Source organism: Takifugu flavidus, chromosome 10 (genome assembly GCF_003711565.1).
Source record: "Takifugu flavidus isolate HTHZ2018 chromosome 10, ASM371156v2, whole genome shotgun sequence".
Taxonomy (NCBI): domain Eukaryota; kingdom Metazoa; phylum Chordata; class Actinopteri; order Tetraodontiformes; family Tetraodontidae; genus Takifugu; species Takifugu flavidus.
In genome coordinates this window covers 9,921,236-9,948,788 of record NC_079529.1, presented here as the reverse complement: position 1 = coordinate 9,948,788, position 27,553 = coordinate 9,921,236, and the positions used below count along the sequence as shown (strand labels likewise).

Sequence of the window (27,553 nt, the reverse complement as noted above, 5' to 3'; positions counted from 1 at the left end):
AAGGAGCGCGCTGCTGGGGGGGGGTTAAAAAAGAAAAGAAATCAGTCCGAGCCAAAGTTAGTTCTTCAAGCTAGTGCAGGAAACAAAGGTATAAAAAAAAGATGTATGAAAACAGGAAGTGGTGGAGACACCTGCAACTTATGGGAGGAGCCAATGGCGCGTTGCTTATGTACATTGTGGACAGATAGAATGAACATGCTCTCTGTACAGTGTCCAGGTGTCTCCAGCAGGCTGCAGGTGAACATGGTCCTGCTGGAGACACGGTGCCCCGGAGAACATCGCCATGTGGAAAACAAACAAACAAACGTGGATCCCCACTCCATTCAGGCTGGTGCGACTTCCTCAGCGTTGCTCAACAGATCCGAACTTTGGCAGCCGAGTTGGGCTCGAGCTCCGCGGGGGGGTGGGGGGGTGCGGGGGTGGGGGGTGGGGCTGATGTTACAGCGTGATATGTTTGTTAGCTCAGATCAGATCCACTCAAATACCGCGAAAGCTTGTGTTCAACCCTCCGCATCAGCAACTTGGTTAATCCAGAGGTTAATCTCATCCTTATCATAACGGACTATCATTTGTAGCAAAATATCATAAGTAGTTATTTGTATTTGTGACGCAACCATATTCTAAGCATACTTTGCAAACCAAGTTATCTTATTAAAAAAAAAAAAAGAAAAAAGCATGTTTTTACTGTAGGCATTTACAAATTTGATGCTGCTTCTTAAAATTCTTATATTGTCTATACATTATCTTACATTATTCACAACATCTTTTGTGGGTTCTACCCATTGGGTAGGATATGTGCATAATATATTCAAGTTATATACAGCACCGTACAAACAAACACAAAGAAAGAGACTACTGAAAAAGCACCGTTGGAAGTGAGGCACAACGAAGGTGGGAGCTTTTTTTTTTTTTCGAGTGCAAGTGGGTTCCTATGTCTGCTCCACACGCTCACAAATTACTGCTCCGAACCGCTTCAGCGGAACGCCGACGTCCGACCGAGTGGAAGTGAGATGGTGGGTTGTTTGGTGGGGGGGGGGGGGGGGGGGTCTCGCTGATGTCGCAGGTTGGAAACCTCCCAATTTCGGGGGTGAAATTCTCTTGAAACGTCTTTTGAATCAAAGGACGAAAAAAAAGAAAGGCAGAATTTTGAGATCAAAGCCGGAAGTGGCCCCGGCTCCGCCCCCGTCGGCAGGTGTGGGCGGGCGATGATGGCGAGCAGCAGTTTGTGGCGGCGTGTGGTCTGCTCAAACATGAACATTAGGCACCGTTTATACTCATAGTAACATGCAGACTTCCTCATAGAAAACCTAAAATTCATCTCAAAACCTTCAGTTTACAAGCTATGACTGCGCAGACAGAACAAGGCGAGAGGCTCAAAAGAAGAAGGGGGGGTTAGGTGGGGGGGGGGGGGGTGGGGGCAGGTCCAGACAGTCAAAGGCAGAAGTGTCAGAACCACGGTTCCCACGCTCCTCCGGTTGTGTTGCCGGTTCTCTCAACAGTTGTGCGTTTGACTGCAGACGGGCAGGTTTCTCCTGGGGGGGGCGCGGGGTGGGGGTGGGGGTGGGGGGGGGGCATGAGAAGCAGCAGTAGCAACGATAGTAGCAGCAACAGCAATAGCAGCAGTGATGTAACCACACAGACACAGATGCTAGCGAACGTTCCCCCCCCGAGCGTCCGGAGGCGGGACGTCTGATACCAACTCGTCTCTGCGTCTGGACCGATGGGCGTCGAGGCGACGGGTTTGGGACATGGACACGTGGGACAGGTGGGACAGATGGGACAGGTGGGACAGGTGGGACAGGTGGGACAGGTGGGACAGGTGGGACAGGTGGGCGACGTCCCGGTTCAGATCAGGCAGAGTCATCTCCAAACTAGCCAAATCATTTATTCCCAAATCCAGAAACAATCTGACCGTTTAGTGACTGTGTCTTCATGAGGGAGCAGGATGAAAAGGGAAGTGTTGGAGGGGGAGACGGGGAGACGGGGAGCCCAGAACCCCCCCCCCCGACCCGATTCTGCTGCGTTCTCCAAACCTGCAGAGAACCACCGCAGAGGCAGAACCTGGGACGAGGAGGCTGCGCCTTCAGAACGGGGAAAGAAAGGCACCCGGACGACGCGTTGATGTCGCCGGCGCCCAAAGAAGCAGCGCGTCCTTGATTCTCCGCAGTCAGACAAAGCAGCCGGCGAATAAATCAGCCGGGCGGACGCAGACGTGCGCAGGTGCAACACGCAGACGTGCGCAGGTGCAACACACGAGGCCCCTGCACGAGCTTTAAGTGCTTTTGTGTGTTGTCCAAACCTTTACTCAAAACGGGGGGGGGGGGGGGGGGGCACGCGTCTCCACTTTAAAGGGCTTGGTGGACTCTGCACAGGGATGGAGGGATGAAGAAGAGGTGAAGGGGGGGGGGGGCAAGCGCGAGAGCAGAGAAGGCAACGATGAGCAGAAAAAGGCTCGATTAAAAAAAGCAGGTTTCTTTTAGAAAAGGGGCGCTCCCGTAGCCCTTTGGACCAGATGCTTGAACCTGATGCAGACACGACCCTCCGGTCTGCCTCCTCTTTCTCCTTTTGATATGCGAAGACGGAGAGCGGAGCCTTTTTTCGTTGCCTCTCATCGTCGTGGCGATGGCGTTTGTGGGCGGCGGCTGTCGGAAGAGGACAGGAGAAACCCCGGGGAAGGAGGAGCGTCGTCGAAAACGGCGCCGGATGGGAAACGCCGAGCGGCCGAAATGCTGCGAGTATCGTGACTCTGACACCGTCGTCTCCCGGGAGCCGTTAAAAAAGGGGGCGGGGAAACGTAACCTCGACACATTGAGCGCGATTATCAACCAAATATCTGGTGGTTTCAGGCCGAGCAGCCGCACCCCCACAGAGGTCGACCCAAACCGAAAAGGCGGCTCCGCTCTGCAGGGTTCTGCACGACGGCGCTAGAAATCACTTCAGAACTTCAGGGGGGAGAAGGGTCAGAGGTCAAGGCCGATGTAAATGGAGAAGAATCTGCCTGCGCGAGCTGCTGCGTGGACGGCAGATATGTCGCTAGCAGGGGCGCGGCTGATTTCCCAGTTCGGGATCCATGAATCCGAAGGGCGGAGCCGGCGCAGCGGCTCGCCGCCAGGCTGACGTGAGGGACGTGAGAGAGGGTGCGAAGTCTCACTGTGCTTGTGTTGTGAGCAGACAGAAATGTCGTAGACTGGAAACGAGAGTCCCAAAACAAACAAACAAACAAACGGGAAGGACACAAGCTCATAATACTTGTTTGCTTTTTTTGCTCCCAACTGTTAAAACATCCCCGGAGCCAAAGTTCAGTCGGTCGGTTCCATCGAACGGACAAAAGGAAAGAAAAACAAACAGCGTCACATAGCATCATTTCCCTCCGCTCGTTTACAACAACAACAAAAAAAGATAGTGCAACTTTTGATAAGTTTCTTTGTGTTTTGAATGTTACATTAGCCCCGCCCACAGCCGCCCTCCTCGCCGCGTTGCTTCCTCGTGAACCTTGGCACTAACATCTTGTTTGTGTGAATCCTGTCGCGTTCTCACCGGTCGCCCGTTCTCAGTTCTTTGCTTTGTGCACAGATCCCGGTCCCAAAAACAAAGTAGAAAAAAAAAATGGAAATAAGGAAAAACTAGAAGGAGGATATCCTCAGTTCCAGGAGACGGTCGTCTCCCGCGGGGACAGAAACCATTCCGATCTGTGCTAGCAGGCGCTAACACGGCTAGCAGGCGCTAACACGGCTAGCAGGCGCTAACACGGCTAGCTCCGCCACCGTCCGTGCTGTTAAGCTCAGGTCTTTATTTGTGCAATGGGAGTGTGGAGAGAGAGAGAGAGAGGACGAGCGAACGTGATTGACAGACCACTGCACAGGTGGTGAAAGAGAGTTTTCAGTCTGGGGGGGGCGGCCCCACTCCCCCCCCCCACTCTTTCCTTCACACCAGGTCTTCTGGTTGGCTGTCCTTGGCCTTGGCAGGTACTATTGTGCTTTCTGATTGGCTCTGCTGCTGGATCGTCCTGCTCCCCGGCCCCCCCCCCCTCTGGTTATTGCTGTGCTGGTGTAGAAAGAACGCCGAGCCGGGGTAGTGGCCCATCACCTCGCTGTAGGCCGGCGGCGGGCCCTCCATGCGGCCGTGGCTGCTGGAGTTGGCCGCGCTGATGCCCGAGTTACTGCTGGGCGGTCTGGGGCCGCCCCCTCCCCCGCACAGGCTCCCGCCACCGCCCATGTCAATCAAGTCACTGTCGTAGATGGTCCGGTTGGGCGGCGCCCTCACCGACTCGCGGTTGAGCTCCATCTGCTGCTCGGGGTCGCGGAGCTGCAGCGTGCAGGGCCCCTGGTAGGGCGGCGGCTCCTCGCCGTCCGACAGCGAGATGGTGGGCGGCAGGTCGATCTGGTGCTGCAGGTACGGGTAGGTGGGCTGGAAGCGGCTGAAGCGGTCGCGCTGCATGAAGGAGGGAGCGGTGAAGCGGTCCCGGGCCTGCGGAGCGTACAGAACCTGAGGAGACACAGAAACACACGTGGAAACAGCCGCTCTGGCAAACGGGCCGGAGGTAAAGGCCCCCTCCTGGAGGACGCCGTCATTTCGCCGATTCTTTGAGACGCCTCATGCGGACGCGTCACCTCAGCGCCTCACGTTCCCGTCCAACTCTACGGATTCAGAGTCGCTATCAGAGGGAACCATTTCAATTAGAGCCTCCGGTTCTGACTGTCAACCCCCACCGACAAGACCGGCTGGATGGAGGGAACAGACGGGGGGAGGGGAAAAAAGAGAAACGGCAGAAGAAAAAAGGATCAGAGAGAGGGGGGAGAGAGGAGAGAGAGAGAGAGGGGGGAGAGAGGGAGAGAGAGAGAGGAGGAGAGAGAGAGGGAGGGAGAGGGAGGGAGAGGGGGAAAGGGGGGGAGAGGGAGGAGAGAGAGAGAGAGGAGGAGAGAGGAGGGAGGGAGGAGAGAGGGGGGAGAGAGGGGGGGAGGGAGGGAGGGAGAGAGAGGGAGAGAGAGGGGGGGAGGGAGGGAGAGAGAGAGGGGGGAGAGAGAGGGAGAGAGAGAGAGAGAGAGGGAGAGAGAGAGGAGAGAGGGAGAGAGAGAGGGGGGAGAGGGAGGGAGAGAGAGAGAGAGGGGGGAGAGGGAGAGAGAGGAGAGGGGGGGAGAGAGAGGGGAGAGAGGAGGAGAGAGAGAGGGGGAGAGAGAGAGAGGGGGAGGAGAGGGAGAGGGGGGGAGAGGGAGAGGAGAGAGGGGGGAGAGGGAGGGAGGAGAGAGAGAGAGGGGGGAGAGGGAGAGAGAGAGAGAGAGAGAGGGGGGAGAGGAGAGAGAGAGAGAGGGGGGAGAGAGGGAGAGAGAGAGGAGAGAGGAGAGGGGGAGAGAGAGAGGGGGGAGAGAGAGGGGGGAGAGGGAGAGAGAGGAGAGAGGGGGAGAGAGGGAGAGGGAGAGAGAGAGAGAGGAGCAGAGAGAGCAACTGAAAGGATTAACGGGGAGATAAAGAAAAGAGGAAGAAAAAGGCATTAGGACAAAGAGAGGAAAGAGAGCTGGAGTGATAAAGGCAGAAAAAGGATAGGAAAAAAGGGAGAAAGTAGAGCCAGACAGATGGAGGGAGGGAGGGAGGGAGGAGGGAGGGAGGAGGGAGGGAGGAGGGAAAGGTGTACGGGTGATAGAGGGAGCAGAGCGCAGCAGAGCAGGGCAGCTCTCAGACGGCTGTCTAGACAGTGTCAGGGGAGGTGTTGCTGATTAATGACGCACCAAAAACCATCCACACACTCACACACACACACACTCACTCACACACACACACACACACTCACACACACACACACACACACACACACACACACACACACACACACACACACACAGCCCCCGTCCCCGCATCCATAAGCCACCCACTCTGCGTCTCCCTCTGTATCCGTCTCCCCACGGCTCTTTCCTTTCTTTCATCTCTCCCCGGGTGTTTTGATGTTGACAATGTTTCTTAACCTCCTCCATTTCCTCCACCACTCCCCCGCCCAAGCCGCGCCGTCACGCCAATTTACATCTCTGGAACCAAAGTCGAGCCAAAACTGCTTCTGATCTATCAGGGACGTGATCAAAGGCTGCTGAGGCAAGGATCGATGGGATGTTCGGTGATTGGCGAGCGGGCGACCAGCGGGCGACCAGCGGTGCGACCAGCGGGCGACCTGCGGGCGACCAGCGGGTGACCTGGACACGTGCAGGTGTCCCCCACGTGCAACAGTTGGCTGATCCATGGATCGGTCATAACTGTGATTAATGAACAACAGGCCCAGTTTCAGCCCTGCTGTCGATACTCTGACTGCAGCTATTGATAATCCTGACCCCCCCCCCCCCCTTCCTTCCACACCTCCTCTCTATTCACCCCCCCCCCCCTTTTGGTTTTTAGGAGAAATATGAAAGGAGAACAGTTTGGTTGTCAGAAACGTGACTTTAAAGCCAACCGGAGCGGTAAATCTGAACTAATTAGTAAAGTAACAGTGTCTTACCTCTGAGGCACCTTGTCGAGACCCTCCGTCTGAAGGCCACAGGCATCCGTCCTGGAGACCAAACACACCAGACAAGGGGACGCTTTAACACCTGGCTTGTTCAGAACTGGGACACATTTAGGCACGTTTGTCACTGGAAAATCAACAATGGTTTCTCTCTTAACCGACTTTAGGGAAGATGAAACCCGACCACACGTGACGACCAGGAGCCTGACCGCTAAAGCCAGAACAGAGGGACCAGCAACTAAGGGTTTGTATCCCTCCGCCGATGCTGCGAGCTGTCTGATAATCGATGCAGCAGAGAAGCCAAAGCCGGGGTCGGGGTCAAAGGGCAACGGCTGCGTTGCATGTTTTTAAATAGGTTTAAACATTTGCGAATTGTGAAATGAATTCCTTGAAGTCCGATCAACACACACACTCACACACACTCACAGATGTTATTAAGCTACTTGGGTGTGGAACTGAAAGAGTGGATCAAGAACTCTGCTATTATCGGACGCTCTTACTCTGCTGCTAGCTAACGTGTTAATATAACAAAGTAGGGGGATCGGTTGAATACCAACTAGCCTAAAAGGCTTTTAGCATCACCTACAAACAGGTAAATAAAGCAAAGAATGGACCAATAATTAGCACCGCAGGGAGCTCAGCCTGTGTTGGTGCACGTGAAGCTTCCACGTGCGTTTGTTGACCTGCCGGGATGCAGGAAGAGGAAGAGCGGCTGCCGTCTGGACGCCACCGCGGTGAATTAAACATCAGAGCCCCACAGAGTCTGGAGCTGCAAAGGCATCCAGGGACTTTAATTCACAGACTGGAGCGCCGCTGCTACCTCGGAGAAAGTGGGACACAGACTCTGGCTGGGATGAAGGACTTGGTTCAGTTGGGCGCTGGTGCAGGGAACAGTCTGGTTCGAGCTTCCTGTCCCGGCGTCAGCAATACAGAAATGTTCTCTCAGAGCAGAAGCGGATGATACAGACACTACCCGCTCAAAGAAGAGCTCTGTGGGAGGAGCAGACGCAGCCATGCCTTTGTGCCCCCCCCCACCCCCCACACACACACACACAGGGTTACTGACCTGCTGCAGGGCATGGTCGTGTCTGCGGGCCTGGCTCTGCCTCGTTATGAAGGACCAGGTGGAGAGCTTGTAGTGGTTGAGCAGGCAGATGATCACCACCACCATCACCGTCATCACCACAATGATGATGATGATCTGAACGAACTCCAGTTCAGCTGCGCACACAGAGACAGACACAGGGGTTAACACGTCGTACAAATCGGCCACGATGGCGATCAGAAACCTCGTAGATGTGTGCTGAAGTTGATCCGTCCAACACTTCAGAGCATTTGGTGTTTCATGTGTTTAAAGCTTAGATCTTTCTTATTTTTAACAGCTAATATGTGGCTGTAATACCGAGGTAAAACTGCCTTGTCGACCTATTAATTTAAGGTTAAGAGCCATTATAATCCGCTGTTATAACTCCATTTGTCCAGCAGGGGGAGGCAGAGGTCAACCACCCCGTGTAACTTTTTTCAGAACTTTACTGTTTACACTTATATTTAATGTGTGTGTGTGAGATAGAGAGAGGGAGAGAGAGAGAGATGGGAACAGTTTGGTGTCAGCCCACAGCGGCGTTTTTGTGAGGACAATAACTGGCGTGTTCCTGCCCTCACACAGGCCCGGAATGACCTCAGATCAGAGCAGCACCGAGCCGTCCCACACTCAGGTCCACCTCTCCTCTCTTGTTCATTGTTTCATGGGTTTTTTCCCCTCAGACTCCACCCACTCCATCACTGCCAGGCCTGTTTCTAGCCATCATTCCACCGACCCCATCCTCCTTCCTTCGCTCCTCAACAAGTCTCTTCTTGTACTCTTCCAGTCATATCAATGCCTCTCTCGCCCACCATCATTCTCTCCATCTTTATCACATCTCTTCATCAGGCTTCCCTCTCTTTGCACTTGTTCCCCTCCTCTTTACAGTCTGAGGCTCTTTGTGCTTTATTGCTTTGTTCTGTGCAGAAGTCTTGACCTTGTCTGGTCTTAGAAAACAGGCCAATCCCTGACTCACACCCTTAGTCACTGTGTGTGTGTGTGTGTGTGTGTGTGTGTGTCCCTGCAGTGCTGTTAAAAAAAGACATAATGTACACTCAGCTATTTCTGCTGAAATCTGGACAACCTCTCCAAAAGGCAGCCCGCGCAAGGAGAAAAAAACGGGATGCTGAAAAAAGAGAAAGTTACAACTTTGCAGCAAATTACCTGTAAGAAACCTGCTCGGCTTACAGCAAATTCCAGCCCAGTCCAGTAAAAACCCAACTTTTCCCAGCGTTCCCAGCCTCGGTAATCCTCCCCAGCTTATTTGTCTGCATTAGGGTGGGTTAGCGTAGCGTCTGAGCTGAAACGTAAACCCACCCAAACCTGCTTCAGCCCCACCACAGCAGCCACAGGGGACGGGTGGGGTAATGCTGAGAAAAAGGAGGCCAGCTAGGCAGAACCACATGGAGGGTGGACACAAAAAGAAAAGCCGGAAGAATGAAACCAAAGCCAGTGCACCCAGCAGACGCTACGCTAACCGCCGAGGGATGAAAAGCTCAGTGCTAAACAACAGAAATCATCTCAGTTCTGAAGGAAACAACCAGCTCCTAAAGTCAGACGTAGGAACAAGTAAAACGAAAGTGGCATCGGCATTGTTAATCACAGCGGAACAAGGTCCAGAGTGTCAAGTTCAGGAGGCCAGCTTCAATAAGCAACCATCGAATGTCATTAAACGGGGGGGGGGGGGGGGGGGGGGGGGGGCATGGCGCCATTCTCTTAACAAGCCACTAGGGAGGCAGCTCAGGTACAGTTACACCCACAGAACCAGACTCAACTGCTCACATCTGGGCTGTTTTGGGTCACTTTTGACTGTTTGTTTTTTTTAATCGACAGTTCTTCCTCTCTTTTGCCATTAAAATCTCACCATAAAAGGAGCGAATTTCCCTAACGGGAAGTTACCGCGTCGACGTTTCAGCGGGGGACAACTATTCTGCACAGGCGCCTGCAAAGAGGAAGAGTCGAGCGTTCCAGAAAGTTTCACTTTCACTGTGAACGGTTTCAGCTGCAGACAGAGAAACCTTGGTTGACTCTTTACTGCCGCCTCTAGGTCACACCGGTGTAGTGCACCCCCACGTCCTGGCGCCACTAACAACACATATTGCTGTAAAATGTAAAGTCTCTCCAACGCCACAAGTTTGAACCAAAAAAATAAAAAAAAGCAGCTGCAGTTTCTGACCTCTCCTCTGCACGCAGGGGAGGAAGGAAGCTAGGAGGGGTCGAGAAAAGGGAAGGAAGCACTGAGGGGATCGAATAAAAGAGAGGGAGGGAGAGCAGACGGGAGGCCTCGCCGCAGTATCCACCCAGTTCAGCCAGTAGAACAGAGTGTACGGCTCTGACTCACTCGGGCCAGAGATCAGTGTGTGCAGGCAGTCTGCATTAACGACACCAGCCTGATGTTATTACAGCAGTAATCCACTTGTCAAAACAATATGAGCCCGGCGTCTGCAGCACCCTTATTTCTCCAGCTGAATAATCTGCACTGCCAGCCAGCAGCCGTCCCGTCAGGCTCTTTGCTTTTTTTTTAACCCTCCGTCTGCAGTGAGACGGTACAGAGGCCATCAGGTTTATCCAAAAGTCGCCCCCCAATACATTAGTTTCCACTGCGGGAGTTCCAGGTACTAGGACCCGGAACTTCACAGAAACCATTCCTGAGGGTCGGGTCATGGTTATGTGACACCCATGCTGGCGACGCCCGGGCGAGACGCCGGAAAATCATAGCGAGGAAAGCAACAAGTAAAGAGGTTAACATGAAAGAAGCAAATATGAAAGGAGCTGAGACGAATAAAAGGTGCAGTTAAGTTAAGAGTTCTTTGTGTTGATGGGGCGTTCAAGGGCGTCTGCTAGGCTCACGCTCCTCCTCTGATGGGTTCCGTGTCACATCCTGGTTTAGCCAATTGGCACCGAATAAAATGCCCTCACTAAGGGTTTTTCAGGGCCACTCTAAGTACCAGAGACTCGGTGCAGTGCCATAAAAGTTCCTGTTTGGGGAAGGTTCCTGCTGTGGAGACTCGCACCAATGGCCCCGGCCCTGTAAAACTACCCCAAGTCCCTGCAGTGGAAACGTGGCTATTAACCAGCCCTGCAAAGATGGAGGTTTCCCTCCTGACTTGTCAGCCTGAATGATCTGAAACGAGTTTCTAAATGAGACAATAAAGAGGATTAACCAGAAAAACCTCCAGGCTTCAAACATTAAAAAGATGATCATTGTGAAACCTTTATGGCCAAACCCAGCATCCTTTCAGCAGCCCAACACGCAAGCAGCCGGAAAACACGGCAGAGAGAGCGCACACACACGCACGCACGCACACACACACACGCACACACACACACACACACACACACACGCTGACCCAATGACGCCTCTTTAACCTTTGCATCGGCGCGGTTGTGTGTGCTCATGTGACACGGGTCGGGAGGTTCAGCTGACCTGCCAGTGAAAAGAAGCTGTCAGACACACAGCAAACAAACAGACAACAGCAGGTGCTGTCAGAGCACGCAGCCGACGACACACGGGGACGAGTGGAAATGTGCGAATCCTGCTCAGCCAATCGGCTTCAGTGCACACTTCTGTGGAAATATGGACTCAGCTTCCACTGTAAACACTTCAGGGGGTGCGTGTAACTGTCTTTCAGGTATTAGCTTATTCAATTTGCAAAAAACAAGCATACTTGGCTCTGATGCTAACATTATTAGCTTAAGTCTATAAGAATTTACAAAGGTAAAGTTAGCTTAGTGATCCTCTGTCCTCTGTTGTGTTTGCATGACAGGAGAGAGCCACATCTATGCTGCCTGCAACAGGCAGGTAGCTGGGGAAGCGCTCCCATTGGAGGGCGCGGACGTCCGTCAGTGTGGGGGCGGGGCTTTCGTCCTTCTTCCATTTCTCCAGCTTTTGAAGCAAGTCCACGTGGGAGTTTTTGGTTAGCCTAACCTTGATTTCAAACAGTTGCATAATCCAAGGACAAAGCGCCATTTCAAAAATTCTCAAAACCTTTCAAAAAAGAAGCAAAGGCAGGCAGAGAAAGGAGAGTTTTCTATTGTTATACTGCCAGACTGACAATATTTGACCCTTTAAGCATCCTCTCACACAGGCAATCAGCCATCTGCTAATCACACGTCGCTGTAGCAACAACCCGTTTTCCTTGCATTGTTCTCCACAACCGACCAAATCTACTGCAAAAATTCCTAACGGCAACAGCAGACACCAAACGGATTTCACTTCTGTGACTAATGAGGCCAAACACACGGACCTCCCTTGGCCTTGACACAAAAATCAGGCTAAAGGCTATCTATAGAGGCCGCTCACACTCCGACGAGGCCTCCAACGTTGGTATCGCTCAATCAACTTAACATTTGAGCTCAAGTGACCTCAGACAGAAAACCAGCAGAGAAGCAACTTTTTTTTTTGACCCGCAGCTGGGAGGCTACAGTCAGCGAGTACGCTTTGGAGCGTTGCCGCTGGGTCAGAGTGAACACGCTGGTAGCCGCCTAACAACGGATCCCAGGCTGAGCTTCTGAATCCAGCTCACGACGCTGCGACAGCCTGGTGGAAGCGATGGCACACATTCCTCAGCGCCCTCCGTGCTACCCTACAAAGTTTGCAATGTCATCGGGTCCATCCTGGCGCTAAAACCCCTCCCGCACTCATTTTGTCTGCAGTTACTTCCTGTTTCCTGCTTCAGCAGAGCCCCAGAAAGAGCTCAACACCCTCCACGACTGGCCCGGAAAGGGCAGCAGGCGAGCTTAACGGGGTAGGAGATGATGGTGAATTCACAGTAGAACATCAGAGGATTGTCTGTCACAATCTGGATCTCCGCCTCTGTGCTGTCGGGTGGATTTACATCGTCACAGCTGGGAACGAGGAAGTGCTGTACGTCCGCGTCTCTGCGCCGGAGCCTGCTGCTCTGAGCAATTAGCCAAATTATTCTGCTGCAAAATTCACAGGGGCTGGAAGAAATCTGGGTTTGCCGTCACAAAGACGAGCCTTCACGCACCTGGAGGGAGGAATAAAGCAATATGGGCAGGAAAGGCCAAAATAAAGGAAACGCCCCCCCCACACGGACTTGCTCATCGTTCTCCTGCTGTCCAGGGTTTCAGCCCAGCTAGAGGCCTGCTGAGTTCACAGACTGCTGCCCACTGCACAGAGCCCACACACACACACACACACACACACACACACAACACACACACACACACACACACACACACAGAGTTCTCCTTTGACACACACTAGCGCACACAGTTCTGTCTGCTGCCACTGCCGTTGCTATGGTAACCCTTGGGCACGGTGCCGTGATCAACAAGGCCCGAAGCTGCTGGGGCACCATGGTAGCGACCTGACTGGCACGGATACGCACAAACATCCACGCACACACACACACGCGCGCACACACAAGACAGAGTAGGAGGAAATGAACAAACACACACTCACATGTTAAAAGACTGGCGCAGTTAGAGAGGAGAATAGAGATTTTGGTAATGAAGGGACAGAAAGAGTCAAGCAGATGATGAGGCAACAACTCTCTCTCTCACACACACACACACACACACACACACACACGCACACACACACCTCCTTTTAGACACGTGCGCACCAACGTCTAGACAGCTAATATCAGCCTGGCAGCAACAGCTTGCTTTTCCCAATCGCTCTGTGTGTGTGTGTGTGTGTGTGTGTGTGTTAGTGAGAGGGCATGAATGTAGTTATGAGCCTAGTTACTGCATCCCTCCTTTACCACAATCAGTCTCTCCATGGAAATAAATGAACTAGTTTAGTGCAGCTTAACCCCGAAGAGCGTGTGTGTAGGTGTGTGTGTTTCTGGCACCGTAGGCCCATTAAACAGGTAGCTCTGGGTCAGAGAAGAGAGGGAGGCTGAGAAAGAAAGAGTAGAATGACAAAGGTGGAAGACGAGAAGAGGAGGCTGTAAGTGTAGCGGGGATGGAGAGAGAGCGAGAGAGAGAGAGAGAGAGAGAGAGAGAGAGAGAGAGCGAGAGACATAGACAGAGAGTGACGGAGTGAGAGAAAAAGGTGCCAGACATGCTGAAGGAACTAAGAGCAACAAGAGAGAAAAACAATTACATCTCTGCCCGTCTTCTCCCCTCTCCCTCCTTCCACTCCATCTCTCTCTGCTCCTGTCACGCAGCAGAGGGAGGAGAGGCAGCTCGTCTCACCGACACTCAACGGGATTAAAAAGACGAACGCGTCGATGGAGAAGCACGCCGCCGTGCCTGCGCGCATCTGTGCCTTTCATTTCCAAACAACAACAAAAGCTCCCGGTTCTCACAGTTCCAACAACACAACAAAGACACTGATGCCTTAAAAAAAGCGGCACACCTCACCCTCTAGTGGTAGGTTGCTGTAAGAATCAAGCCCCGCCCCCACGCCATCTGGCCCACTGCCTTCAGCCCTCAATCACTTACAGCCAATCGGGATTCACCGTTCGGGAATGTGGCGTTCTTCTTTTAGGACCACACGCTGATTAAAAAATTACATTTTGCAACTTTAAAACTAACCGGAGGGGCTTCTGCCCTGTTTGTTAGCATCGCGCCCATTTCCCCGTCGCTCGGCAGCGAAGCGAACAGCACCGTCTGACCCGTCTGACGATCCTTTTTTTCCTGCCTGAACAAGCTCCAGTACTGCTGATGTAGACAATAATGACAAGATCTGATGCTGAGCTGGCAATAAATCCCAGCTTTTGGTTCCTGGAAAGAAGTGGTGAAGCTCACCTCCTTCCCCATGAATAGAACATGAAGGCCGATAGAAGAATCACAGGATCTGTGATAACATAGCATGAATATTACAATATGGCCTGGTATTATCAATATTCCAGTGATGTAATATTCATGAAGAACAGTAAAGCGGAGGAGAAGCGCTAAACTATTCATCCTGTGCCGAGATGGTGAACCCACACTTGTCACGTTACACACCTGAGAGACTGCAGGCCAGCTCTGACAGCAGGAGTCCGCCCGAGCATGTGTGTGTGTGCGTGTACATTATCAGAGCCAGACAGACAGGATAATGTCTAGACACCCTGCACCCCAACCCCCGTCATAAAGCCAGACTGACTACACTCTCCCTGAGTAATTGAACCAGACTGGAGGGTCACAGAAATGTCAGGGTTAAAGTGAGTGTGTGTGTGCGCCTGTGTGTGTGTAAGTGTGCTGGGAGACATGGACCGGGGTCAGTCTGCGTGTGTGTGTGTGTGTGTGTGTGTGAGTGTGTGTGAGTAGGTAAAAGGCTGTTGCTCAAGTCCTGACCAGAAACCCCTGAGCAACGCGACCGGTGGACGGGAACTGAACCGGACAAGCTGACGGATGTGGGGAGGCGTCCACATGCCGGGGTGTGTGTGTGTGTGTGGGGGGGGGGGGGGCACGAGCCAGACTGTGATAGCCTGCAGCAGGCCCAGTTAGCCTCGTTGCTAACATAAGCATAATCTCATACGTCAGAATCGTCTCCAGGCGACGGCGACAAGTAGATATTAGCCACACAGCTAGCTAGCATCCACAGCTGGGCTACGCGCTCGTGCTCGTGCCGATAATTGACCACTGAAATGTGTTAATGTGACGCTGGTCGACAGTGGAACGCTGCTGGATGAAGCCCTGCTGCTGGTGCGACTGTCCACAGGAAAACGTCTGTTATCCGTTTCATAATTGATCTCTGAGCTTGTCAACAGACACGCTGTGCTAGGGCCCGCTGTCTATCTGCAGTTGTTATCGGTTGTTGTGTCGGTTGCTATAGCGATGTGGCACATTTTTGAATTTTAAATTACGGACAGTGGACATTCGCCAATTTAACGCGTTTCTGATTGGTTTAACGAATCAGAGCACAAGAAGAGGAGGAACGAAACGGAATCAGAGCGGCGAAGGCGTGCCGCCGTGCGCCGATCACGCCCACAACTGCATACGTGCGGTTTAAAGTCTCGCGTCTGCACGGCAAAATAAATTCAAGGTTGGGGGACAAAGACAGGAGAGTAAAAGGTTTGAAGGAGGCAGAACTGCAACACGACATGACCTCGTGACACAACAGAGCGTAGCAACCTGAAGACGCTAAACCTGACACCTCCGGCCCTCCCTGGAATAGACCACCTCTAAACAGCCCCGACAAAGATGGGGACAAAGATTTGGAACGATGGGCCGCCACCGCCGCGCATGCTAGCGTGGCGTGCGACTCTGCTATGACTCACTGTCGCTCCACTGAGATGGGCCAGTCTGTCTATCCATGTTTTCTGCCTCTCCCACTTTCCCCATTATCTGTTCATCCATTTTTCTGTCGTCTCTAATCCACCTACCCGCTTCCTTTCATCATTTATCGCCTCCTTCTGTGTCTCCGAGCCTCCGTTTCGGGATCCTTCCTCCTCATTTTCACTTCACTCTATAAAAACACACTTTTGTCGTCATCTCTCCCACTGTCTCTCTTCTCCCACCTCCTCTCCCTCCCTTACTTTCCCTCCCACTTCTTCCTCCTCTCGCACTCTTTCTGACTGTAAACATGTCTTCCACATGCGGTTTCATTGTACCGAGCCAACAGAGCAAAACAACCACGCTTAAGTTGCTCAATAGGTTCCACCAGATGACTAGCGCCTCCTCCCTCCGCGCCTCCTCCAGTCTCTGTCTCCCCCCTTTGGGTTGAGATGCTTAACAACCATGAAGCAATGCCTGGCAGGCAGGATTAGGAGGGGGGAGACCGAGGCGGAAAAGGAGAGGAAGGAAAAGGGTGAGACGCTGAAAAGAGATAAAGACAGTGAAAGTGAGACAGGGATAAAGAGAAAAAGTGGAGAAGGACGCCATGTCAGGGTGGAAGTGGGGGGGGCATGTATACGTGAGGTGCGCGAGTGGAAGGAACTCAGGCCTGACCGCAGGCTGAACTTCGGCACAGCGCTGAGCAACAGCTGCCGACAACAGAGGAAAGTTTTTAGAGGAAAAGTGCTGAGGATGAAACATGCAGGCGGGGGGGCGGTGGGGGGCCTGAGAAATAATGCTAACGTTAGCATACCCACCTGATGCTAACGTTAGCAGTCCATACCTGAAAGAGATGGAGCTGCGGAAGAGGCTGCAACCGTGACCAGCCAGTCAACCGGTACCAAGTCCCTCCCAGTGGAAACAAAAGTGTCAAGAGTCACCGGTCTCTCGAGTCCAAGACCCCCGGATCGCCGTGAAGCGGAATGGTATCGGAAGCGAACCACGTGGCCGTTGATGGGAAACATTCCTCCCGGCACATCTCTTCTTCTGCTTTGCTCTCCCATCTCGTCCCGTCTTTCATGCCTTCGCCCTCTCGCGCTCCGGCTCCTCCACCCACACCAGCCGCTTCCGTCTTCCTCTCAAAGCAGCGGCACTTTGGGAGTTCAGCTCACGGCGAGTATCGTGGCATGAAAAGAAACTCCTGACTCAACGAGGTAAATCTCTTTTGGGCCGCACAAACGCAGAGTGTAACCATAGATAGCAACAGCTTAGCAACAGATACACACCCACACACACACGTTTGGATCTTTATAGTAATCTTTTGGGTTCTTGGTGTTATGGCGCGGCTGGCTCTTGCTTTCGCTCCAGATGGCAGAAGTCGGGTCAAAGCTGCCACGCTGGAAAGTGCGAGCTGTTGTTTCATTTGAAACTTGGAAAAAAAAACTTTCTGCCTTTTTCAAAACGTCTGGGCGGCTGCTCCGTTAGCGCGGAGCTACATCTGGCTCTGGTCTGAAACAGCTGAGGGGGCACGTTTGAATGCTAACAGCTCTTTCTGTGCTTCCAGACCAGCAACAGCCACCTATTAAAGGAGGGAAAGGCAATTTGGCTGTTGAAATGAGAGTCTGAGCAGCCCCATCCACCCACTCACACGCACACATGCGCACACACGTGCACACAGATGCAATTCATCATGGCAAGTGAGCATCTTTCGAGGAACCTAAACTCTTCCCATTAAAATTCCTGCCTCATAAAAATATAATTGCCATCGAAGAAGACTCGGGGTGCGGCTCCACCGGCAGGGGTTTAAGTGTTTATAGAAAGAATTGTTGCGCCCGCAGACGCAGGTTTTGATAATTATGGCAGCGTGCGACTCTCGTGGATTTATTAAATAGTTTTTTCCTGGTGGAACTTGGGTGGAGGATTCATAGAGGGGCTCTTTTATGAAGTCCAACCTGGTGGAGACCTCGGTGTAAGAGATCTGCTGGGTTAATCTGGCTGACAGATGGGGCAGGCTGTGGGTAGGCGGGGGCTGTGTATTGCAATAGTGCCGGGACGGCGCTGGGCTGGGCCAAGCCGGATGCTGTGACTCTGACCTATATTAATAATTCACACACAGGAGCTCCTCGCTGCACAGAGCGGGAGCCCTAATCATCATTAGCAACGCTAGCCAGAGGCCGTGTTAGCTATCAGCCGAATGCCAAGACACAAAGATAAGGACGAGGATGGGAAGGGGAGGAGGACAGCGTCCCATCCCCGACTTCCACCGCCTCTATTCCAGGTTCTGAATTCAAACGCAAACACATTTACATTTTGTAGCTGTGGCCATCTTCTGTTCTAGCTCGATTATTTCCATGACAACTCTTCTCTCAACAACAGCTACATAATTCTACATTATTTAAAGCTTTGGAGCTTGTGGTGGTGTTGAAACTGACATGGAAGACGAAGTTCAGAGTTATATTTAAATATGTTGAGTTTCTTTTCAAACAACAACAACAACAACCAGGAAACAAAAGCTGCTGAGATGGGAATCATGCAGAATGATTGTGATTGGGTGTTCCAGTGAGTGGGTGCACACTCGGGCCCCCTCTCCACACCAGCTCATTTGACTATTTCCCGTCTGCAAAGCTGCATTTTTGCATACGAGACTACCGATTCTTTTAGGCGACGCCTAATAGCTAAGTTAGCAAGGCAGCGCAGATCCAAAACACTTTGCATAACAAGTGTCAGATGCATCTGAGGAGACAAACTGTGTTATGGTTGGGGGTGGGTGGGGAGTCGGGAGTCAGGCCAGACCAGACAGCCTCCATCTCCCTCTGACTCCCTGTGTGTGTCTGTGTCTGTGTGTGTGTCCCCTCTCCCCAGTCAGACAATAGAGCAGGCCCTGTGCCTGATTGGGGTCAGCTGGTGGCAGCCGGGGGGGAGAGAGGAGGAGGAGAGCAACAGAAGTGGGGGTGGAAGGTATCAGACACCGCTGTCTGACTTGTGTGTCTGGATAGGAAGAGAGGGAGGGACTCAACCCCCCCCAAAAAAACAGACAGCTGTCTCACTTCTGAGACAGCTCCCAAAGACTGGAGGAGGCTAACGGAGCAGCTAACACACACTTTTCTGACTCACACACTCTTTTCTCACTACTTAACTCCAGTTCAAACAAAAATGTAGAAAAAAAAAAAGAACTCACGCAGTTAAATACCAAACGGATGTGACCCGCACACAAAAGAATGTTGGGCCTGTGGAATCTGCAGCTGTGTAAAGTGTATACATCAGCCATTACCTGGGTGAGGTCATTCACCTGCTCCCACCTGAGAGGTGATCCTGAAGGAGAGCTAAGGTCGCTCCTGCCTGCCGCTGAAACACCGCCACAGCGCTGCTTGTTGTCTTTAAACACACATTCATTGATTGCTTATCTCTTATTGAACTGTAATCCCTGTAATTTCCCGTGATAAGGTCAGATCTAGATCGAGACCACGGATTTAAACCCCCCCGACACACACACACACCACACACACACACACACACACACACACACAAGCACACACACACACACAGAAAGGTAGTAGTAATACCTGAGGAGCTGGGAATGCAGAAGACAGGAGGGAATGTTTGCAGAGCTTAGGTGTAGGAAGACTATTGTGTCACATTAGTAGCATTCACACATATGAAATGACGCCGTAAAGACGTGTGCAAACACACAAATTAAGCAGCAGTCTACGGTCAGCTTCTTGGTGAACTTCCCCTGACTGGATAGGTAACCGGGCCACTTTGTGACAGTTTAGATTCCAGGTCAAAAAAGAAGCTAACGTTGCCATTAAGCCATTAATTTCTTGGTAATTAGATGTCAGTTCCATCTCCAGGTCACGTCAGTGTTCCTCTCACAGTCCCGGCAGGAGAACAAACAACTGCACCTTCCTCTGTGAGTTAGCAAACCCAAGGACACGCTGACTTTCTTATTCAGTATAAATTTGCTTTGCATTTTCCAGCTTTGTCCCCAGTGGAGTTATTTCTTCTAAGTTTGTTTTTGTGTTTTATCAACTAATTTCTGGAACTTTTCAAAATTGCCCCTCCTTCCTCATAGACACTGAATAGCAAGCGAATAAAGAACTCCCATTCACGAGGTTAGTTCACAGGTATTTCATTCTTTCTGACCTGCAATTCTTCAAGCAGATGAGACAGGTAATAAAAGACCTGTAATATTACATCACTAAGCTGAGAATTTCCCACAAAACAATCTTTTCAGATAAGTTTGTAAATTCAGCGAGACTGTTGAAGGCCGCAGCCTTTAGCTGGATATCACACAGCTTCTCTCCTTACTTTACATTTATTCACATTTATTCAATCATTAGATTATAAAAAAAACTTTGCGCCGCCTCGCCATGTCCCTCTCGCCTTACTTTGTGCATGCATGATCCATTTTAAACAAAAACGCCGCTGAGAAGCGCTGCATACTTTAGCTTTTGATTTGATAAGTTGCTGAAAAACTTCACCTCAGCTTGGAATCGCCACAAAAACGCGGTGTGGGTGACAGCCTGGACTCTGGCGGAAAAGATTTTTGTCCCTGAAAGCAGCCGCGAGGAAACTTCATCAAACAAATCTCTTCAAAATCCAGGGAAAATCCTGCAAGCTACTACATGAAACATGTCATTATTTCTCTGTCTGGGTGTTCCCCACATACACAAACAAACGGATTACCCAAAATCTGACAAAACAGCGGGCAGTGCAGCTTTCCTGTCAGCCAGATTCCTTTTTCCCCGCTCCGTGTGATACGAAAGGCTGCCTTCTTTTTTTCCCAACGCAATAATCGCCGTTTTTGTTGTGTACATAAAAAAATACCCAGACATGCAGCGAGACCGGGTAACAAACACACCAGCCATTTGGTTTCTGACTGAGTGCCGGGGAAAAATAAACGTGCGTTTACGTGTTTCTGTAGCAGCACTTTGACAGGCTGCAATATCTCTACTGCACGTGCACGGACCTGGAGTCATATGACAGGCAGCAGACAGAGAGGCTGATTCATTCGCTGCCGACTCTTTAGCATCTCAGACAGTCCCAACCGTGTGTAAATAGATGTTGACCGAGGCAGCAGACTCCCAACATCCCCCACCGCCGCCACGGCTGAAACACGCGCGCGTTTGACGGATGTCCTGTCTTCGAGCACACACAGACTACAAATCTGCCCTGGTCCCAAGGGCATTTTGGGAACTAAAGGAGGAGGTCTGCTGCGTCTGTGTGTGGTGTTGGGGGTGCAGAAACTAGACACAAAGGGAGTCCCAGTAGTCAGCGACGGGGTTGCGAACGCCGCCGCGTCTGCAGGGGTGAGGGTGCTCTGGGATCTACCTTTTCCCCACTTTGGACTTTTGAAAATCCCCTGCCCGACGTCCACTGGGTGGAGAGCGGCCCGGCTCCCGTCTTTCCCAGCATTTGTCGCATCAAGGTTTGTTTACGCGTTTCCAAAAATACACCCCGGCACAGCTGCGCCGCAATTGAGAAGAAAAACACAAACCGATGGTCAAGCATTGGGAAGAAAAAAAAACACCCGAAATAATCCGTGACAAATCCCCATTCGGTTGCGCTAACGCGACACAACGTGTCACAACAGCTACACCAACGAGACAAAGACGCGTTCATCCCAGACAGACGTCCACCAGCATCCAGCCTGCACACAAGGTTCACTTTTAGATCTTTCGGTGCCACGGTGCAGAAGAACGCCACACGCCCAAGTGGGAAACACCGTAAAAAAGCAGAACCTCTCACGGAATGAGGCTCTCTGAAGCCGCCGGTCTTTAAGAGGAAACTTCATCAGGTTATTTCTCACGCTTTGTTTAACGTGAGGATTGACTCTGAGCAAAGCAAATTTGACTACTTGCAGACATCTTATCCGTTACCAGCAGTGTTCTGTTTATTTTTGCTTCAGGTCATTTGGCTTCGCCGACCCGTGGGAATACTATAAAACGTATGTGCTTTTAGTTTGAAAAGACTTCAGAGGAATAACACACCAACAAAAACCCCGTCTGGGTTTAAGCCCAACGTTTACGCCCACCTTGGCTTCTGTGACCCAGACAGAAAAAAAGACCAGTCCAGGTAAACTCAAGGACAGGCATGAAAAACAAACGTGTGAACCCACGTGCACATCAGGCTCTTCCTGTTGACAGAATGCCTGTTGTTAATAAAAAGAAAACGTGCAGCTGTGATTGCTCGGTTCAGAGGATCGCTCTCGGTTCTGCTCTGTTTCCAGACAGGTTTTGAAGCACCAGCCTTGGTGCGCTGCTACAGTCATGAGGCACCCTGTGATTCCTGCCCCCAGCCTCTGAACAACTCCACACTCTGGATATTTTGGTGGCGGTAGCCTAGCAGAGGGCAGCTGCAGGTCAACACCAGGGTGTAAAAACAGTCTGGGCCTGGACCCCACATAAAACAAGGAGCTCTTTTTTAACCTCTGCGAGCCGAGCGCCGCTATTCACGGATACAACTCGTTAGCCGAGGAGAGGTGGCAGACTAAATACGACTCCGCTGAGAAACACTTACCAAGTGTAGAAATTCCCTGTGAAATTAATTATAGGAGCAGTGATCACAAAAGAAATCTGTCTAGGAGCCAGAATAAAAATGGATGCCGTTGTTTGATTATCTCAGTCAGGCCGCTCCCCAAGGTCCCAGAATTCACCCAATCTTTCATTTACAAGCAGTCACCAGTAATAAAACAAATTCATTACAACTCAACAACCCACAAAATAACCAAAAAAAGAGGCAAAAGCAGCCTCTGAACAAACAAAGAGCTCCGTATGAGCGAGCCTGGCGTCAGCTCTCCGCACATTTAGGTGTAAATGCATGAGCGCGCGATTGGGCGAGCGACTGTGGGCGAGTCGACAAGTGTGCGTGCGCGTTTGGACCGAGGTAGCTGACAGATGACCTCCGCTGCCACCTACACACCAACGCTTACGGACGGGAGTGCAGATCAGGCTGCTGCACACACACACACACACACACACACACAGACACACACACAGACAGACACACACACACACACTCCAGCCTCTGACACGCGGACCTGCCGCATCCCAGAGGGCAAGTGCATGTATACTGTTAGATGTACATCTAAAGGGCCGGATCGATGAGAACCAGTATTCCTTCAGTCTCCTTTTTTATTGCTTGAGTGGCCTCGGAAGAAATGTGCAGATGCTACAGATGTGCTGGAGAGACACAGAGGTGCGTATTGATTGACACGCGTCTGCAGTGTGACATCCATCCTCTTCCCAGTTTGAAACAGTCAGAAAGACAACAGCACTTCCTGTGCTTCAGATAAGGAAGCTGCTTCAGTAAATATTACCCTTCTGATGCTTCCAACCATCTGTTAATTTGAATAAATCTGCTTCAAAAGATGAAATTGGGGCTCGTTTTTCCATCAGAATAGCGACCTTGTGTGAGCTTAAACATCAGAGGAGCCTTTATCGGCAGAGGAAGGGACAATAATGGGTGGACTGGTTTAGCATCGCTGTGCCTGAGCTTAAACCAGCTGAATTTACCTGACCCACATAAAGAGCGCTCAATACAACTGGTGAGAAAGAATCCCAGGTGCTGATTGTCTCAGCTCCAGACGCTGTGGCGTGCTGCACAAAACACCGCCGTGCTGCTGCCACTGACACCAGGAAACGTGATCTTATCAGCAGCCTCTCTCCTCCTGAGCGGCCCTGCGTTACACCGCAAAGGCAAATCAGCATTCCTGCATCTGCAGCACGCAGCTGGGAACATCCGCGCTTTTATTTTGAAAGGGTGACGTGAAGGTTTTTCAATCATCCTCTATTCTGAAGCATCCTCCATGGGCAAAGAACCATCGCTTGTGCTAAAGTTCCCTACTGCTGGTGGTCTCGTGCAGCGGCCAACGCCCCGCCTCCCATCAAGGTCGTTTTTTCCACTTCAACTTCATAAAACCTCGACTTTAATCTCAAAGGTTGGGTCAGAGCTCAGACTTTTCCAACAGCAGTTCAAGCAGCTTAAGTGGGCGTGTGCCATTTTTATGATCCACCCAAACTTGCCAGAGAAAAAAATCCATTTAAGTTGTGCCCAATTTCAAAGAAGCTCCAGCACGCCACGGTGATTCATCCGATCCTGGCATTGAGCTTTTCTCTTTTGACTCCCAAGAATAAAAGTAATTCAGTCCAGTTCTGAATCATCAACCTCCCCTCAGTCATTTCCTGACCGCCGGCACCTTTTACCTTGGGCCCTTCACTGTTCTGAAACACAAAAAGAGCCACGGCGCTGACGCCTAGATGACAGTGGAAATATGCATTTCAACATTGTATTTCAACAGAAGGAGGACGTCCCTTAAACCTACATATTTAAACCTTAAACCTACATGTTTAAGGGACGTCCTCCTTCCGTTGAAATGCAACTCAAAACGTACTTGTTTAAGAAAAACAGGCCCCGAGGGAGAATGTGTCAATATTAGAGGAAAAGACTAAATAAATGTGTTTGCCGAGAACCCGTCTGCAGCGTCAGCCCGCGGGGACGCCTCCTCCACAGAGAAGTACAACTGTGTGGACAAGAGTGCTGTGGGTTAAACATGTCGCCCGAGGAACGCTGGCTATGGATCTAACAGTCCATTATCGGCTTTAATTACCAGGAAGCCAAACACCTGAACTGCAAACGGACTTCCCAAACCCAGAGTAGCCGGGCCAGAAGGCCCGTGCTGTTTGACCTGAGGAGCGTTTCTTTTTAGCCCTCCTCCAAAAATCAAGAAGCAAAAACCAGCAGCAGCAGCAGCAGCAGCAGCAGCAGCTTCAGGTCTTTGGAATGGCTGCACGTGGACGCCAGCGTGCAGGCAGAGGTTCGATTCCTGGCCGTGACGCGCTGTCTGCACGTTCCTGCTCCCTTTCAATTCCCCTCCCTGTCTGAATAAAGAGGAAACACACCAGCGCAGCCGCCGCTCCACTTAAAAAAAAAAAATAGACAGGGAGATGGGGGGGGGGGGGGTCTTTTCTTCAGCCGGAGAAATCATCAAAGCTTGGGCTACATTATTCAGTCTTGCCGGGTCTGCATGACAACACGGGCAACAAACAAGAGCTCTTTTCACCCCAGACAGGCACTACAGTAAAGACACGGCCGTCTCAAGCCCGCTGAATGGACCCTGCCCCCCCACTACTCTCAGAGCACCAAAGGTCCAGTGAGCGACACCGGGCCGGCGCTCATTCTGCAGCGAACTCAGACGCGTCAGGTGAAAGCGCGGCGCGCGCGGCGACCCACGCGATCGCTCCAACTTTCTTTTGTGGCTGAGTTTACCAGCAGGGTTCAGAAGTCTGAGTCGGTGTTACTGGATTATCTAATTAGGCTGCGTGTGCTGGCTCTCTGCTTGCAGCACTTCACGTCTGACTAAGTGTTCCTCCCCCCCCCCCCAACGGTTTCACAGAAACCGACGGCGGTACACCCAGACAAACGCTTACACGCACTTCTTGGTTTACACGGTGGTGTCAGCAGAACCCGACCCGGGTTTCGTACCTGAGGCAGCCCGGGCCGGCCACGCTCGCTGCCTCCCTCCGCGTCTGTCTGCGTCTCTGTTTATATATCTGTCAGTACTTGTCTTCCTGTTTATTTGTCTTGGTCTGCCTGTCTGTGTGTCTGCACATGTCTCCGGCTCTGTCTGGACGCCCTCTGCATTTCCAGCAGTCTGTCTGCGCGTCTGCGCGTCTTCCTCGGCCGGAGTCATAAAAAAAGGAACATCTGCAGTGGATCTAGCAGGCAGCAGTGTTACGGCGGGGCTGATAATGATAGCTTCTTTCTGGGCTGCTCAGAAGGCAGACAGACATAACATACCATTCAAGCGTTTCCTGTCTGCGCTGACAGGGGAACTATTTAACCCTCTGTGGTGATCCCTGGCAGCAAATGCACCGTCTGGGCCTTCCAGTCAACTTTACAGACTGAGGAATACAGCAAACGTCCAAGTGTTAAAAGACTCTGATATTACCTGCACCAGAATGTCATTCCAGTGATCTTTCCAACAGTCAACTGTTCTAACTACTTTGCGCACTCTGGAAGCTCAGACACAACATTAACAATGATTTAATCCTGTCTGCTTCAAACTCTCAGTCCAAGTAAAACAACAAAGGCTTCCAACCATCAGCCGCGGACGCCCTGCGAGCAGCCTGCAAAGTTAGTAAAACACAGCCCAAATGCAGGCAATACATGTCAAATAAAGGACCGCCACGTTAGCGTGGGAGGCACGAAGGACGCAGCCGGTGCCGAGTTACTGTTCGGCTGTCTCACATTAGGACTTGTCTGACTTGACCGTCTTTTCTCCGGTGCACACAAAACCGCTTATGAGGCGCTGAAGTCGGGATCGTACTCACATATCTCCATTCCCTGTGGCTGGGAAGCGGTGCAGTTGCAGGAGCAGGTGACATTGGAGTTGCCGGGGCCGCCAGGGGCCGTTAGGTTTTGCATGGGGCTGGGCAGACCGGGACACCGCTCCGTGGAGAGAGCCGCCGCCACCGTCGGGGCCCCACGACGGGAAAACAACGAAAAACTTCCAGGCAGCGGCAGCCGAGTCCGCCGCTACGAGTAACTCCCGACACTTTCGCACTTATTTCTCCACAGCTAATTTTTTTTTTCCTCCTATTCTCACGCCATGTTTGTCTGGACGCGGCTCGGACGGTGAAGTAAGCAGAGGTTCGGGGAAGCAGCCATCACCAGCGTCTAAAGCGGTCTACGGATTTTTTCCGCTCCTTCCTTCGCCGCCGAGAGCAGCTGTCCTTCCCCTACTGGAGCAGGGCAGACACGGCGGGCTCAAGCCCCGCCCCACGCCGACTGACAGCCGCTCCGGCCAATCAGAGCGCGCCGGGGGAGGGCCAGACAGCGAAATAAAAACGATGCCTTCAGGAGCGGACAGGAAAAAAAAAATAAACTTTGTAACTCGGACACAACTGAAAAACAATGCGATTTTTAAACCCTCCGGTGAGATGCGCACTGGGAAGCATGGGTTTAATTTGAACACTTGGATGAAAACATGTTATCTGTTCAAAGCTTATGTTCGCTGCACTTCCCAGCAGGCAGAGTGATGAAAAGTTAAAGTTGTGAAAGGCAAGTGTTTATATTATTAGCAGACAGCATTATTTATGCAGGCCTCTTGTTCCAGTCTCACTGGTGTGGTGCTGTCTGGTGTCAGTGGTTAATATTCATGAAGGCCCTTGCATATATTAGATGCAAATGATTTAATTGTCTGACTATTCCTAAATGCTCCAATTTATACAGCTTGGACTGCTGCACCTGTTTCATCCCATCTACATATGGAGTTAGTATAGCAGCTAAAACAATCAACGGAACACATTTAAAACCATCAAAGTCATCACCTGTACATTTATTTGCACTACAAATTATACCATGAAAAGCTATAACTTGGGAACAAGCTTCTGTTGTCAACAGTGGGCCTCTGAAAGTGTACTGACACATTTTAGAAAACAAAACTTGAATCTGGCATTGTACCAAGAGCACCTGAAGGCAGCACTGCAAATGGGATGAGAGTTACTGGTCTGAGCCTGGATATGTATGAGTGTCTGGGTTCCAGAGGGTGGGAGGTGGGGGAGCTGCTGACCTGACTCAGAAAGCTAGCAGACGGTCGGGTCGTGGTTGACAATGGCTGTGGGAGAGCAGAGGAAGGGAGAGCGGGAGGGGGGCAGGCAGGGACGGGGCTGGCTGGTCTGCTGTGCTATCTGGGGAGGGTGGGGAGAGCTCTTTGAGTTTCACTCCCTTTTAGAGTTGGCCACAGCCAATGGAGAGAGCTTTTTGGAGGGGCTAACCTTGAGGTGACCCTCTGCACCAGTCTTGTGGCTGAG

The 27,553-nt window shown here is 51.5% G+C and overlaps 1 protein-coding gene across 4 annotated transcripts in view; it reads right to left on the bottom strand.

The window, feature by feature from the left end:
• Nucleotides 1-3,240: 3,240 nt before the first annotated feature.
• LOC130532069 (low-density lipoprotein receptor class A domain-containing protein 4-like) overlaps nt 3,241-27,553 on the bottom strand; it is a 100,720-nt gene continuing 76,407 nt past the window's right edge. For 2 of the 4 annotated variants that reach the window (XM_057044319.1, XM_057044320.1), the window contains exons 4-6: nt 7,551-7,705; nt 6,479-6,529; nt 3,241-4,485 (exon numbers count right to left, since the gene is read on the bottom strand). In XM_057044319.1, coding sequence (XP_056900299.1) covers nt 3,925-4,485; nt 6,479-6,529; nt 7,551-7,705 — 767 coding nt within the window. In that variant the 3' untranslated portion in view covers nt 3,241-3,924. Of the gene's footprint in view, nt 4,486-6,478; nt 6,530-7,550; nt 7,706-25,223; nt 26,020-26,071; nt 26,499-27,553 lie in introns of those variants that run through there. The other 2 variants (XM_057044321.1, XM_057044317.1) reach the window with 2 other exon arrangements.